Here is a 12518-nt window from a genome sequence, read left to right on the forward strand (position 1 = left end):
AAAAGGAAAAAAAAAAAAAATGCATCTGTTGCAAATTCTCTGAAAGAAGAATTTGGAGGAGTAATCTTTTATTATCATGTAATTAATCTATTCTTTACTTTCCAGTCATTTGCTTACTTTGTCTTGTTGCTTTTACAAAAGCCTAATAGAAATTATCAATTTTTGTGATAGCTACTTTAAATGTCAATTTCCATCCAATGCTCTTACAGCTAGTAGACAAGTTCTATCAAATCATAAGAATAAAGAAAAAATAGGTAGATGCATTTCTAATCAAATCGTGAATAAAAAATAAGATGAATTTTTAATCAAATCATAAATCAAAAATATGGGATTTATAAAATTAATAGTATCATCTATAATATGACAGAACACATCTAATATTCTCTCTTAATTATCGATTATGAGATAAAAAAATATGCCAAGATTTTCTACATAAGATCAAACACTTTCTTGTATGATGTATTGTTTGCCGCTTATTAAAAAGAAAAAGATAATAGTTTAATCAAAAGATCTTCTAAATTAAACACCCTTAATTTGATACTACAATAATAATAATAAAAAAATGGGTCAAAAATTGTAACTTAAAAAAATATACTAAAGAACGCAGCAAATATATTTAAATCGTCATAAATCATTTGGGCCAGCTCAATTTATACCGACTCTTTTGGTCCAATTTAAAATAGAACTATAGTCTATATAAGCCCAATTCCCAACTCTCTGTTAATTTCCGAAGCTGAAGGTCGTCTCCGACGCGCTCTGGCGATTTCTCTTCATAGACCTCGATCTCTCCTTCATCACAGCAGAGGTAATTTATATATTTTTTTTAATTTTTCTTTATTTTTTTTGGGGGCATGATTGGCTCGTGCTATCCCCTTGTTTGGATTTTAGGGCATTTTATTGTGTTTGTTGTTAATGCATTAAAAATAATTGATAGAAGTTTTTAGCCTCGATTGAAAAATAGTTTTCACGAACAATTTGCTGCTTCTGATCCTGCAAATGAGTTGAAATTTTGGCAAGAGATTTTCGTGTATGGTGAAATATGGAATTTTTTTATTTTTTATTTGGTAATGGTATATTTGATAGAAAGATTGTAAGTCAACTTGAATTATGGTGTGTTGAAGGAGGGATTTTGCATCGTTGAAACTGCTTTCGAATAGTTGAAGGTGCTTTTCTGTTTCGTAGTTTTTGGCTTAATTATAGGAAATTGTTGTTCGGGAACAAAAGGGTCGTATGAATGTTTTCTGCAAAGAACGTTGTGGATGCTTTTTGAGCGATAAAATATTTGATGTACTTTTTTTAGAAGTATTTGATTGTTGTTTCCCCTCTCCCCTCCCCAGAACAATTAGCAAAAAAAGGAGGAGAGAGTTCAAAGCCCTTTTGTTCCGATCCTTTTTTCCAGCTTTTCGATATTATTTGATTCTAGCGAATGAAAATGGTTAAGTGACCGTTAAATCACCACAAGTGAACTTGCTCTCATGCCGTTATAATGCTGTGTTCGTTTAGCTTCACAGTGGTTTGGTTCTGGTTTTGCAAATATCCTTTGAACTCCTCTTTCACTTTCAATTTGGTATATTTTGGCTCCATTTGGTACTGTGACGCACATTATGAAATAAAATATTGATAGTGCTTGGTAAATATGATTTTTAAATATTAGCTTTAACCAAAATAGTAAAAATTAATATTGGTTTCTTAATCCAACAATTGGGGTAAAATCGCTTGTAATTCCAAACTATAGTTGCAAATATTTACCAGTCACTTTAGGGTTGAAGATGCTAGACGGCAATACAAATGGAGTCTTGGACTTTTTATAATTTGCATAATTATTATACTTGCTTTGTTGAAAGTTGATTGTTATGTTATAACATCTTAGGATAATTACAGAGCAAACTTAATGGAAAATGAGATGCTTTATGTTCAGCAACTCAGATTTGTACTTTGTGATGTGTTATCATGTTGGTTTTACTTATTAATTTATTTTAATTTAGAGAAAAGAAGTCAATAATATATATGAAAGCTAGTATTCATTTCATAGCTCAACAAGCGAATAGCTGACCATGAGCACAACCAACACAAGACCGTCATCCTCGGTGAGCAACACCATAACATTACGAGAGCCAGGGAGCAGCCAACAAACTCTGGTCTTGCGGCTTAATCCAAGGAAGAAGAAGGTAACGTGGAAAGAGGGAACTGTAGACAACGAATTCATGGGAAAGAAGAGTTCCAAGAAGTGCTGCATCTTCCACAAAGAGAAGCCCTTTGATGAAGATAACAGTGATGAAGAAGATCACGATCACCATCATCATCATCATGACCACAAATGTAAGGACGCTGGTGAGCCATCGACCAGCAATTGATTGATTCATCAGGATCCATGTAAGTGTACAAGAAGCAATTGATTGATTCATCAGGATCCATGTAAGTGTACAAGAAGCCATTGGATTTGTTTATGTAAAATTAGGGGAAAATTGCTGAATTTGGGAATTTGATATTCTCTGTCTAAGTGCTTAACATTTGACAAAATTTGTGTAATATCTTTTTACTGATATGAAATCATACAGAATTAGCCTCATGGTTTGTATCTTAGGAGTCGAAGCCAGAGTTCTGTATGGGTTCGAATCTAGCCCATACAATAAGGCATCTGTTTCTGAGATTCTTACCCATAAAAAATATCATTTGAAGAATGAGAATATTTTGGATCTTCTTGGCAAAATACAATCCTCGTGTTGTTACATACTATAGAAACATTGGGTTGGCGGTGTGGGAAAAACGTTTTCCCATCTACCATTACTGAGCAGCAAAAGCAGGAGTAGTTGCATACTTGGCAGTCGAATATAGATTTTTTTTTGTTTCCGAAAAAATCCTAGCGGCTGTAGGATTGCGGTTGAAATTCAATAAGCTGCTTATTTCATAATTTTTTATAAAAAAAAAAGTGTTCGGTAACTGTTGTAAAATCCACCCATTTCATAATTTTTTTCATTTTGTCAACAGCTTTTAAAAGAATGTAAGGGGTTGTTTTTCATAAGCAACTTATTTAATAAGTTACTGCACATTTTAATATAATCATATATTTTAATAAAAAGACAATTCTATTTTACTTATCTATAAATCCTAATATATAAATCATCAGATATCATATTATTGTTATAATTTAATTACCGCTATAACCACGTACATTCTCTCCAATTTTGATCCAATAAGTTTATATTCTAATTTCATAATTATGGCTTTTAAAGTTTAATCTTTATATATTTATATTTTTATTAATTAATTCTTTCAAATCCATTGGCAACCTATTTTCAAAAGAAAATTCCAATTTATTATGAATGTAATACATATTACTTTTTATTTTATTTGGATTATGTATAAGTATGAATTTTTATTATATTTTATGTAACAGATTATGCAGTTTTTTAGTTTTTTTAATTGAGTTTTTTAATGTAATTTTACATATTTGAGAAAAAAAATATATGTCTAAACAATTTATTAAAGATATTCTAAAAATAACGAACAATTAAGACTTTATGTCTATTTTAGTCATTATATAATAAAACAATACTTTTATAATAAAATTTACTAAACGCATGTATTCTTTTTTTTAAACTTACAATAACTACAATAACACAATATACTAAATACTAAATTATTTTTTTAATTAACAACTTATTTTAATACAGTACAAATAATTTATTTCATCAGTCTCCGTAATCCCAAACTGGCCAAGGCTGTAATTGATTTGTCCTAGCGGCTGTAATTAATTCGACAGTTTAATTTTTTTCTTATGGTATGCATAATTGTATGATGAACCCTGTCACTAGGCGGGTTTCTTTACGACATGCTGTTATATGTATTGCTAGGGGTGGGCAATTTCGGATTCGGATGAATCCGATCGGATTTCGGATAATTCGGATTGAAAAAAATTCATCCGAATTCAATCCGACTTTAAATCCTATCCGAATCCAATCCGAATTATTCGGATCGGATTTGGATCAGATGAAAATTTCAGATTACTCGGATTCAGATCGGATCGGATGAGTTTAGATTTTGGATTATATTTCGAATTCGGATTATATTTTGGATTCGGATTGAAATCGGATTTGGACATTTTTAACAATTCTCACAAAAAATTTATGAAATATATAATTAATGAAAACTTACTAACCATTAAAAAAAAAAAAGAAAACCAAAACAAGTTGACAAATGACAATGTATTATTTCCTTGACAATATGGCATTGACATATACCAAGAAAACAAGCCGATACAAAGTTTTCATTCACAAAAATTAAAAAATATAATCCATTAAAATGAAAACATTTAAACAATCAAATCTAATAATCTATAATCAACGGCCCATTTATATTCTCATATACATTCATTTTATACAAACACTCCCATTTAATTTAATTAGTAATTCTCTTACAAGCTAGGTGCATAAACATTACTCCAAGTCCAAGCCTCCAAATAAGCAACACAAAATAAACATTGCTCCAACTCTCCAAAGTCCAAATGAATAATACAAAATAAACTTTGCTCCAACTCCAAGTAAACAACACAAAATAAACAATCAAACATTACTCAAAGTCTCCAAATAAATAAACAACACAAAATCACAAAATAAATATTATCATTATATCATCCAACAATAAAATAAACCAAAATAAAAATTATCATCCAAAAACATTTAGTCATTTAGCTTATTTTTTTAATTTTCAAATTTTTTTACAGTGCAAATCCGATCGGATGATTCGGATTGATCCGAATCCAATTCGATCCAATTCGAACTAAATCCGATCGGATCGCACAAATTTCATCCAATCATATTTGCCTTCAAATCCGAATCCGATCTGATGCCCACCCCTATGTACTGCGATTGTGTCATCTTTTCACGACTGCTTTTAAGTAAACCGACACAAGTAATTGCAGGCAAAAGCCACTGCCGTTTCCTTCTTTTCCCTTCATATTGAAACAGGTCAATGCATTCTCTCATGCATGCATTATGTTTTGGACATGTGACATAATTGAGTGGCGTGTCCGTGTTTCATAGCTTTAGCATAATTGAGTAAATATGGTCAAAAGTATGCAGCTATCCAGCTGCCAGACATTGCCTTGCCCTTAAATTCTTGAAGCCAGTCTGTGTTTTCAAAGCAGCAATTCTGTTCGTACAATTTATAAATGCAGTTTTTTAGAATTGTGTTGCGGAGCTTGCTAACTTACAGATTCTGTAAGTTACAGCTCAGTCACAAATTTGGTTGTGGGTCCCACTCGGGCCCACAACCAAACACTATTTAACACTATTCATGTGAGGGCTGTTACTTACAGAATCTGTAAGTTAGCCCTCTCCTTGTGTTGCTCTTTCCTATGCACGTGCAATAAATATGATCGGCGCGTCGCCTACGTGCGCGACAAATTCGCGTGTCGTCACTTCCCCATTTACGATGAAATTTTAACCTCAGTACTTTGCTGCCTCTTTGCACGTTTTATTGTTAATTCATTCGGCGTCATTTAATCCGTAAACTGAGGCGCCCGTTTTTGCCTTTTTTGCATGTACCGAAATAAAAGGCTCCCTCTGCACTCTAATAATTATTAACTTTCAAGGGTAATCTTGTTATCTAAAGTAATTTTGTTCTCGCCTTTTGAATTTTTTATTTTCATCTTTATTTCAAATTTCAATAACTATGCAAACTGAATTTATTTATATGAAAAAAAATACTAAATAGTGAAGAGCACGTATTTACAATAAAATCTAAAAATCTATCAATATTAGCTCGAAAATCTACTCTCACATGCAATATTTGAAAGAAGTCTTATCAGTATATCATAATTTATTATTATTATTACTTTGTAAAGAGGGGAAGAGTACTCTTAGGGACTCAAATTAACTCGAAAATCTACTCTCACTGACAGTATTATGAGGTTAATAAAATCACTTTCTTTATCACTTGTCTTTTTATAGACTCGTGGAAAAAATTTTGTTATTCATAAATAAATATGATCCATTTTAGGTGCAAGTACTCTGCTATTTCATAATGTTGAGGGAAAGAGAATCGTCCAAGTGTTTGATAAATCTTACTATTGAATTATTGTAAAAATGCAAATGGTTATTATAAGTATAATGTTGAATGAATTATATTTATCCGTATATAAATATGTATATATAAATTTCTTTTGGTTGTGTATAATAATTAGTTAAAGAAACGGTAATTGTACTTAATAATTTTTTATTATCATAAAAAGAATTAAGGATAAAGAAGTAAAAAATTTTGTCCACGTAAAGAGATGTAAGGATATATGTGGATTGTATTAAAGATAAAATAAATTTCAAAAATTAAAATTTTAAAAGATCCTCATTTCTTATTCTTTAAAGTCTATTCTATCCCGAAATTTAGGGATTTGTCTATCATTACTAAGATGAGGAGATTTTGTTAAAAAAAATAAATTAAATTACAATACTAAAATTAGTTTTAACTAATCAAAACCCTAAGGAGAGAAATGTCAGAACAATTGAGATCTTTTTGTTAATTTACGTAACTTGATGGATGATGTGTTTACTGGAAGCAACTGAGCGCGAACACTGATGATGAGCTGGCGCAATATCTAATGCCAGCCTTTTTGCGGCTTCCAGGTGTCATACAGCTGTGCGATACGTCCTCAATACGCCACCGTTTCTGGTATTCAAATCTTCCGAGTCAAAAATGCCCTCGACCGACCGTTTTCTCAGAAAAGCCCTAACGGTCACTTGGCTCAACTAAAAACAAACAATAAGACAAACAGTCAACCCGCTGACCCAAGCCCGAATCCGTCATTTCGTATCAAGCAGCGTATTATGTACACGGACATTCGTCAAATTGGAAAATTCCGAGGGCATTTCGGTAATTTAGCCAAAATCAAGGGGAGCCACAAGAACAGTAACAAGAACAACTGCTGAAACAGAACAAGAACTAGGGAATCTAACTCAGTGATTTGTTTTTGTTATTAGCTCAAGCTCAGCCTCAGCCTTTTAGCTGCATTACTGTGAGAATTTTTAAAGAACCGAGTCATGGGCGAGTCAAGTGACTCTGTCTCAATAGATATTGACATGGTTCCTTTGGGAGGGAAGGTGACCAAACTACCCATCAAGCCACCACCCATTTTATTTATTTATAATTTTCTACATTTATTTAAAGTCTTTGATTAATTGTATTCGTGTTGTGCGTGCAGGAATGCGTGGTGAAGACAAGCAGAGGTTCAGTGAGTGTGTTTGTGTGTGGTGATCAAGAGAAGCCTGCTTTGATAACATACCCAGATGTTGCTCTCAACTGTATGTTTTTTTTTTCATTTTTTCATTTTTTTTTTATTTTCTAGCCGAATGGCTTCTAATATGAATGCTGCTTCTTTCTTGATTGAGGGTTGTTTCTGGGTTGTTGTTTGTTTGAGTTTTGGTGGTAATTTGATTGCATTGCTGTATGTTAATGCAAATGTGTTTGGAAAGATTGAATTTATTGGATTTAGTATATGAAACGGTTCATCTTTATTTGATTTAAATAATCGCTTCAGTTTTGGATTTTTGAGTTCCTACTTAAATGTGAAATAATTTTGGTTGTTTTGGCTTTCTGGGCTGTACAGATTCATTTTGTTTCCAAGGACTCTTTTTTGGCCCAGATGCAGCTTCATTGCTGCTTCATAACTTCTGCATTTATCATATTGATGCTTCAGGGCATGAGGTCAGTATTAGAATTGGACTTCTTGTCTTCTTTGGGGATAGGTGCGGTTTAACTGTTTATTTTGTGCTTTAGTTTGAGTGATATTAATAAAGTACTGTTTCCCCATTTGTTTAAGAGTTCCTGCAGTTGGGAGCTGATGAGATTTATTCAGATTTTCCACTGCTTAATGTGGACGACTTGGCAGAGCAAGTTGCTGAGGTGCTCGATTTTTTTGGGTATGTAAATGCTTGTCCTTTTGTACTTGTGATTTTACTAAGTAGTAAGTTCCAATTTTCGTTTTGATTGACTGTTTCATGTCTCTTGGGAAATTTGAATATGAAGTTCTTGTTGTATCAATTTGCATCTTTTGCCTGTTCATATTATATTTTAATTATTGATTTTTTTGCCACTTGACTGCAAATGCTGTTGTAGCTTCAGCTCAAAAATCTTACTATTGCTTTCTTGTTGAAACTCCATTTGAAGCTAATTTTCCTGATAATAGTGTGTTATGAATTGACCCTTGGCTCTATTTCTGAAGAGCATGACATATTTATTGGCTCATGTACCTGAATCAGGCTGGAAAAAGTACTGTGCTTGGGAGTGACTGCTGGCGCTTATATCCTCACACTTTTTGCGGTAAGTTCATGAGAGTTGGCAGCCCTTTCTGTCATTCTTAAATTTAGGTTCTGCTATCGGATTCATGAGTTTCACCATTTGGCAGATGAAATATCAAGAGCGGGTGCTTGGGCTAATCCTTGTTTCCCCTATTTGCAAAGCACCCTCGTGGACAGAATGGCTTTACAACAAGGTACTGGGCAACATAATTTAAATCAGCAGCACTTGTCATGAGAAAACTTATATGGGGCATAACTCACGTAATGGTATAAATATAAACACTTGCTTTTGTCTGTATTAAAACGGGTGTGAGATGGGAAGCTGATAAAGCTAAACTGCAATGTGGGTAGCGAATTAGTATGTGGATGTGTTGTAGTATAATAACCAAAACTGAAATTAGCATGATCTATTGAGGAATTTTAAAATTTTTTAGAATTCTTCTTTCAGGTGTTAATGAACTTGCTATACTTCTATGGTATGTGTGGAGTGTTGAAAGAATGCCTTCTCCAGCGTTACTTTAGTAAGGTAGTCTAGATTGCCCTATTTTTGGATGTATTTAATCTTGCATATCTCATCATTTTCAAGTTCTTCTGGCAGGAATTTAGGAGTGGCGAACATGGTGCAGAATCAGACATCATTCAAGCTTGCCGAAGGGTAAGAACTCTGATTTCTTTAGATGCAATCGTTCAGTCTGTGCGTCTTTAAATGTTTGGGAAGGCTTTCCCTCTATTTATCTCTATTGTATGTTAAAACAATACATGAGTACAAATTGAACCGCTTTGCTTCGTGCGTATTCAGGTTCTGGATCAAGGGCAAAGTTTGAATGTCATGCACTTTCTTCAAGCAATTAATGAGTAAGTTCATCTTACTCTTTTCTGTGCCTGTTTTCTAAAGCTTAGCTTCTTCAACTCATGAAGGCTCAAATCTATCATCGTAACAAATTTTTTCTTCCTTTCCTCTGAATGGTTTAAAAAAGATTGGCATCTGCTATTCTGAAACACATTACATATTCACATCTTGACATAGCTAATCTGGACTGTTTGAGAATTGGTAGGCTAGACATATGGTTTCGCCTCTTTGAATCTTTCTACATCTGTTCAATGGAATTTTATAAAAGTGGGTGAAGGTTCATATGTTGTGATAATGCTTTCATAAATTGACTACTCAGCTTCTTTACAGGAGGCATGACCTTACAAAAGGCTTGAAGGAACTGCAGTGTAAAACGCTTATTTTTGTGGGTGAAAGTAGTCCATTCCATACTGAATCTCTGCATATGAGTGCCACAATGGGTAGCAAAAACTGTGGTCTTGTTGAGGTATAATGTTTTTCATATTGTTGAATGATTCTTATTAATTGGTCATGTAGAGTAACTTTCATTGTAAGTTCAATCCTATGATCTCAACCATCAAATTAGTTATATAGATGGCTTGAGATTTGAATAATTCACAGATAAATGCTGATTATTTTATAACTCCAAGCTTCTATGAAAGAAATATAGAAAAGGGAGGAATGCAAACAAGTTGATTTTGATCTTATTTTGCAATAACATGGCAGAGACAGGGAAATAAATGGTAAGATAGTGTATGCGTTTTAAAATAAAGGAGAAGACCTCTGCAAGTATACATGCATATTATGCTAACATATCTACAAGCAGGACAAATCTAAATTAGCTGACTGAGTGGAGAACTTGTGAATAATAACTAAGAAAAAGTAAAAGATAATTTAGATGATTGTATTAATGAGCTTGTTTATGTCTTTGACAGGTCCAGGCATGTGGCTCGTTGGTAACTGAAGAGTACCCGTTAGCCATGCTGATTCCAATAGAGTCATTTCTAATGGGTTTCGGTTATTGTAAGCAACCAAACTTTCCTTCTTCTTCAAGCAATGGCCCATACCCAACCAGCCCCTTGAACCACTCTTGCATAGCACCTGAACTTCTCTCCCCTGAAAGTCTGGGAATCAAGCTAAAACCCATCAAAACTCGAGCAGATATCAACATTTGACAGTGGAGCAAGTATTCACCTGTGAAAGTACCTATAATACTACAGCCGCAAGAAGTGAATAATGTTTGAAGGGTTAGCATATTCTTTCATTGTGTTGGCGGATGTATTCTTTCCCCAAGGAGATCGAACCAGCAGAGTTGCTATTTTTGAGTGTAGATAACCTATAGTACATAGTATATAGTAGTTGAGAGTAGCTAGGCATATTCTTTAGAAAGGGAGGATTCTTTTTCTGTATTATCTGAAAGCACGAATCGTACACATTATTACCACTTTTGTACTGATGATTTTTTTTTGCGGCAGCTTAGACTCAGAGACTGACCAAGAGATTGATATTTGGACACGCATGTTGATGCAATATCATTTCGAAGAAGCATTAAGAATTATGCATTACAAAATAATGAAGTGGTAACAGTTTCAGATTCTTGGGATTACATTAAGTGGAATAGAAGATACAAAGTATAGGAACTACTTAATTTGTTCAATCTGATTCTTGAAAGTTGAAATGATACAAAGCAATTAATGAAGATGCGTGAATGCTCTCGGAGCACCAAAGACTCTCTCTGCGCTAACACGCCATGATCAATGCCAGTTTTGCTTGAAGCCGTCCCTCCTCAATTTGTGTATCATCGATGCCAAATTTGCTTGAAGCTGTCTCTCCTCAATTTGTGCATCTTTGAACATTTTTTCAACCTGTCTATCCATAAATTGAATTTCTTTGAACATTTTTTGAACCTCAAATCTCTCCTTAATCCATGGAAGGTCAAGATCATTGGCAGGTGCTTTCATCATTTTGTCTTGCTTCTTGGAGCTTGAACTTTTTCTACTTTTCTTCTTGTAGTCTTGGTAGTAACGATAATGATCACATAACTTCTGTTCAAGCTCTAGCTCTTGAACTTGAGTGTCTTTGAAAATTTGATCAACGTGTCTGTCCTTAATTTGAATTTCCTTGTAAATTTGTTGAACCTCCTTAATCTCTCTCTCTTTGTCTTTGTTTAATTGTAATAACGGTAATGGTGGGGCAGGTGACTTACGAACAACGGGCTCGCCATTGTCCAAGAAAGAGTAATCTCGAGAGTACTTGACACTTGCTATTTTCTGGTTTCTTATTAGGGCTTCGGCTTCAGAATTAATATTGTTAGGCTTCTTCACTCTCACATTCACTTTCCTGCTGCTTCTTGGCTTTCTGGGTATGTGAAGAACATCACTTGTTCTAATGGCTTCCTCAACAGTACCACATAATGAAGGCCGCTTCAACGTTATCTTAATTTTCATCACCATTTTTAGGATCTTTTTAATTCTTCTTCCTCTGTTTCTAATCTTGTTAATGTGCATTCTATTAATGAACCATGGTTGTATTTATAGAGCTACGTTAATTTTTTCCTGACGCTACACGGAAACCTTTCCTATTCTGATCAGTATTCACTTTAGTTTCCTAATTGCATGAGAATTTGCAATATCGCGGTAACAACAAATAATAAAAGAAAAAGGTTTCCAATAATTAATTAAGCTACAAAAGATAAAAACAAAAATTAAATTCTGCCCAATTAAATAATTTAAATTAATTTATCAAAGACAGCTTAAATTTCACGTGCGTACGTGCACTGGAGGGCCAGTTTGGGATTTGCCAGAATTTATATAAGATTTTGCTTAAAATTCCACACGAAAATCAATTGAAATAGAGCCAAGATCAGGTTCACTTTAGAAATTAAATAGCGACCAAAACGATTGCTTGCCCCCAAAGTAACATGCACACAAACACAAAGACATCATGGATTGGATTGCAATTAACTTCTTTGGAGATAATAGGAGTTAGTAGAGAAATAAAAAAAAGTTACTAATAGGTAGATACAAAGAGTAATTAGATGAACGTCCACATTAAATTTTAACATTTTCATTATATAATTTCAGGGGTAAAAGTTAATTTAGTTCATGCAAATTTAAAAATATCTCAAAATATCTCTACCATTAAAGTATTATACCCCTACTATTATTTTTTATTTCTTTTGTCTTACTTTTACAATATTATCTTTTTATAATATTTTTTTATTTGGACATTAATAAAAAAATAATTATATTACCAATTTAACCCTAAAAAATTATATTAATTTTTAATTGTCAAAAATTGTATGCAAACTACCAAATGTGCAACTAGTGCTTGCAAAAAAATTAATATAATTTTTTTATTTTTTAGGATTAAATTAGTAATTTAATTATTTTCTTTTT

At 33.1% G+C, this 12518-nt stretch overlaps 2 protein-coding genes across 4 annotated transcripts; both read left to right on the top strand.

Annotated features, from left to right (window-relative positions):
* Positions 1–649: 649 nt before the first annotated feature.
* On the top strand, positions 650–2569 carry LOC102630723 (protein phosphatase 1 regulatory subunit INH3). Of its 2 annotated transcripts, none has more exons than XM_025096502.2 (2): positions 650–805; positions 2033–2569. In XM_025096502.2, exon 2 carries the CDS (start codon positions 2055–2057, stop codon positions 2352–2354), a length of 300 nt encoding a protein of 99 aa, XP_024952270.2. In that variant the 5' UTR covers positions 650–805; positions 2033–2054; the 3' UTR covers positions 2355–2569. The 2 variants fall into 2 exon arrangements, with proteins under 2 accessions (XP_024952270.2, XP_006471723.2); XM_006471660.4 differs by having other exon boundaries at positions 656–805; positions 1986–2569.
* A 4301-nt stretch (positions 2570–6870) lies between these two features.
* LOC102631026 (protein NDL1-like) lies at positions 6871–10714 on the top strand. Of its 2 annotated transcripts, XM_006471661.4 has the most exons (11): positions 6873–7094; positions 7196–7295; positions 7601–7698; positions 7825–7913; positions 8253–8313; positions 8399–8485; positions 8740–8817; positions 8890–8946; positions 9091–9146; positions 9472–9607; positions 10056–10714. In XM_006471661.4, exons 1-11 carry the CDS (start codon positions 7035–7037, stop codon positions 10293–10295), a joined length of 1062 nt encoding a protein of 353 aa, XP_006471724.2. In that variant the 5' UTR covers positions 6873–7034; the 3' UTR covers positions 10296–10714. The 2 variants fall into 2 exon arrangements, with proteins under 2 accessions (XP_024952860.2, XP_006471724.2); XM_025097092.2 differs by lacking the exon at positions 8740–8817 and having other exon boundaries at positions 6871–7094.
* Positions 10715–12518: the final 1804 nt, after the last annotated feature.

Source organism: Citrus sinensis, chromosome 5 (genome assembly GCF_022201045.2).
Source record: "Citrus sinensis cultivar Valencia sweet orange chromosome 5, DVS_A1.0, whole genome shotgun sequence".
NCBI lineage: Eukaryota > Viridiplantae > Streptophyta > Magnoliopsida > Sapindales > Rutaceae > Citrus > Citrus sinensis.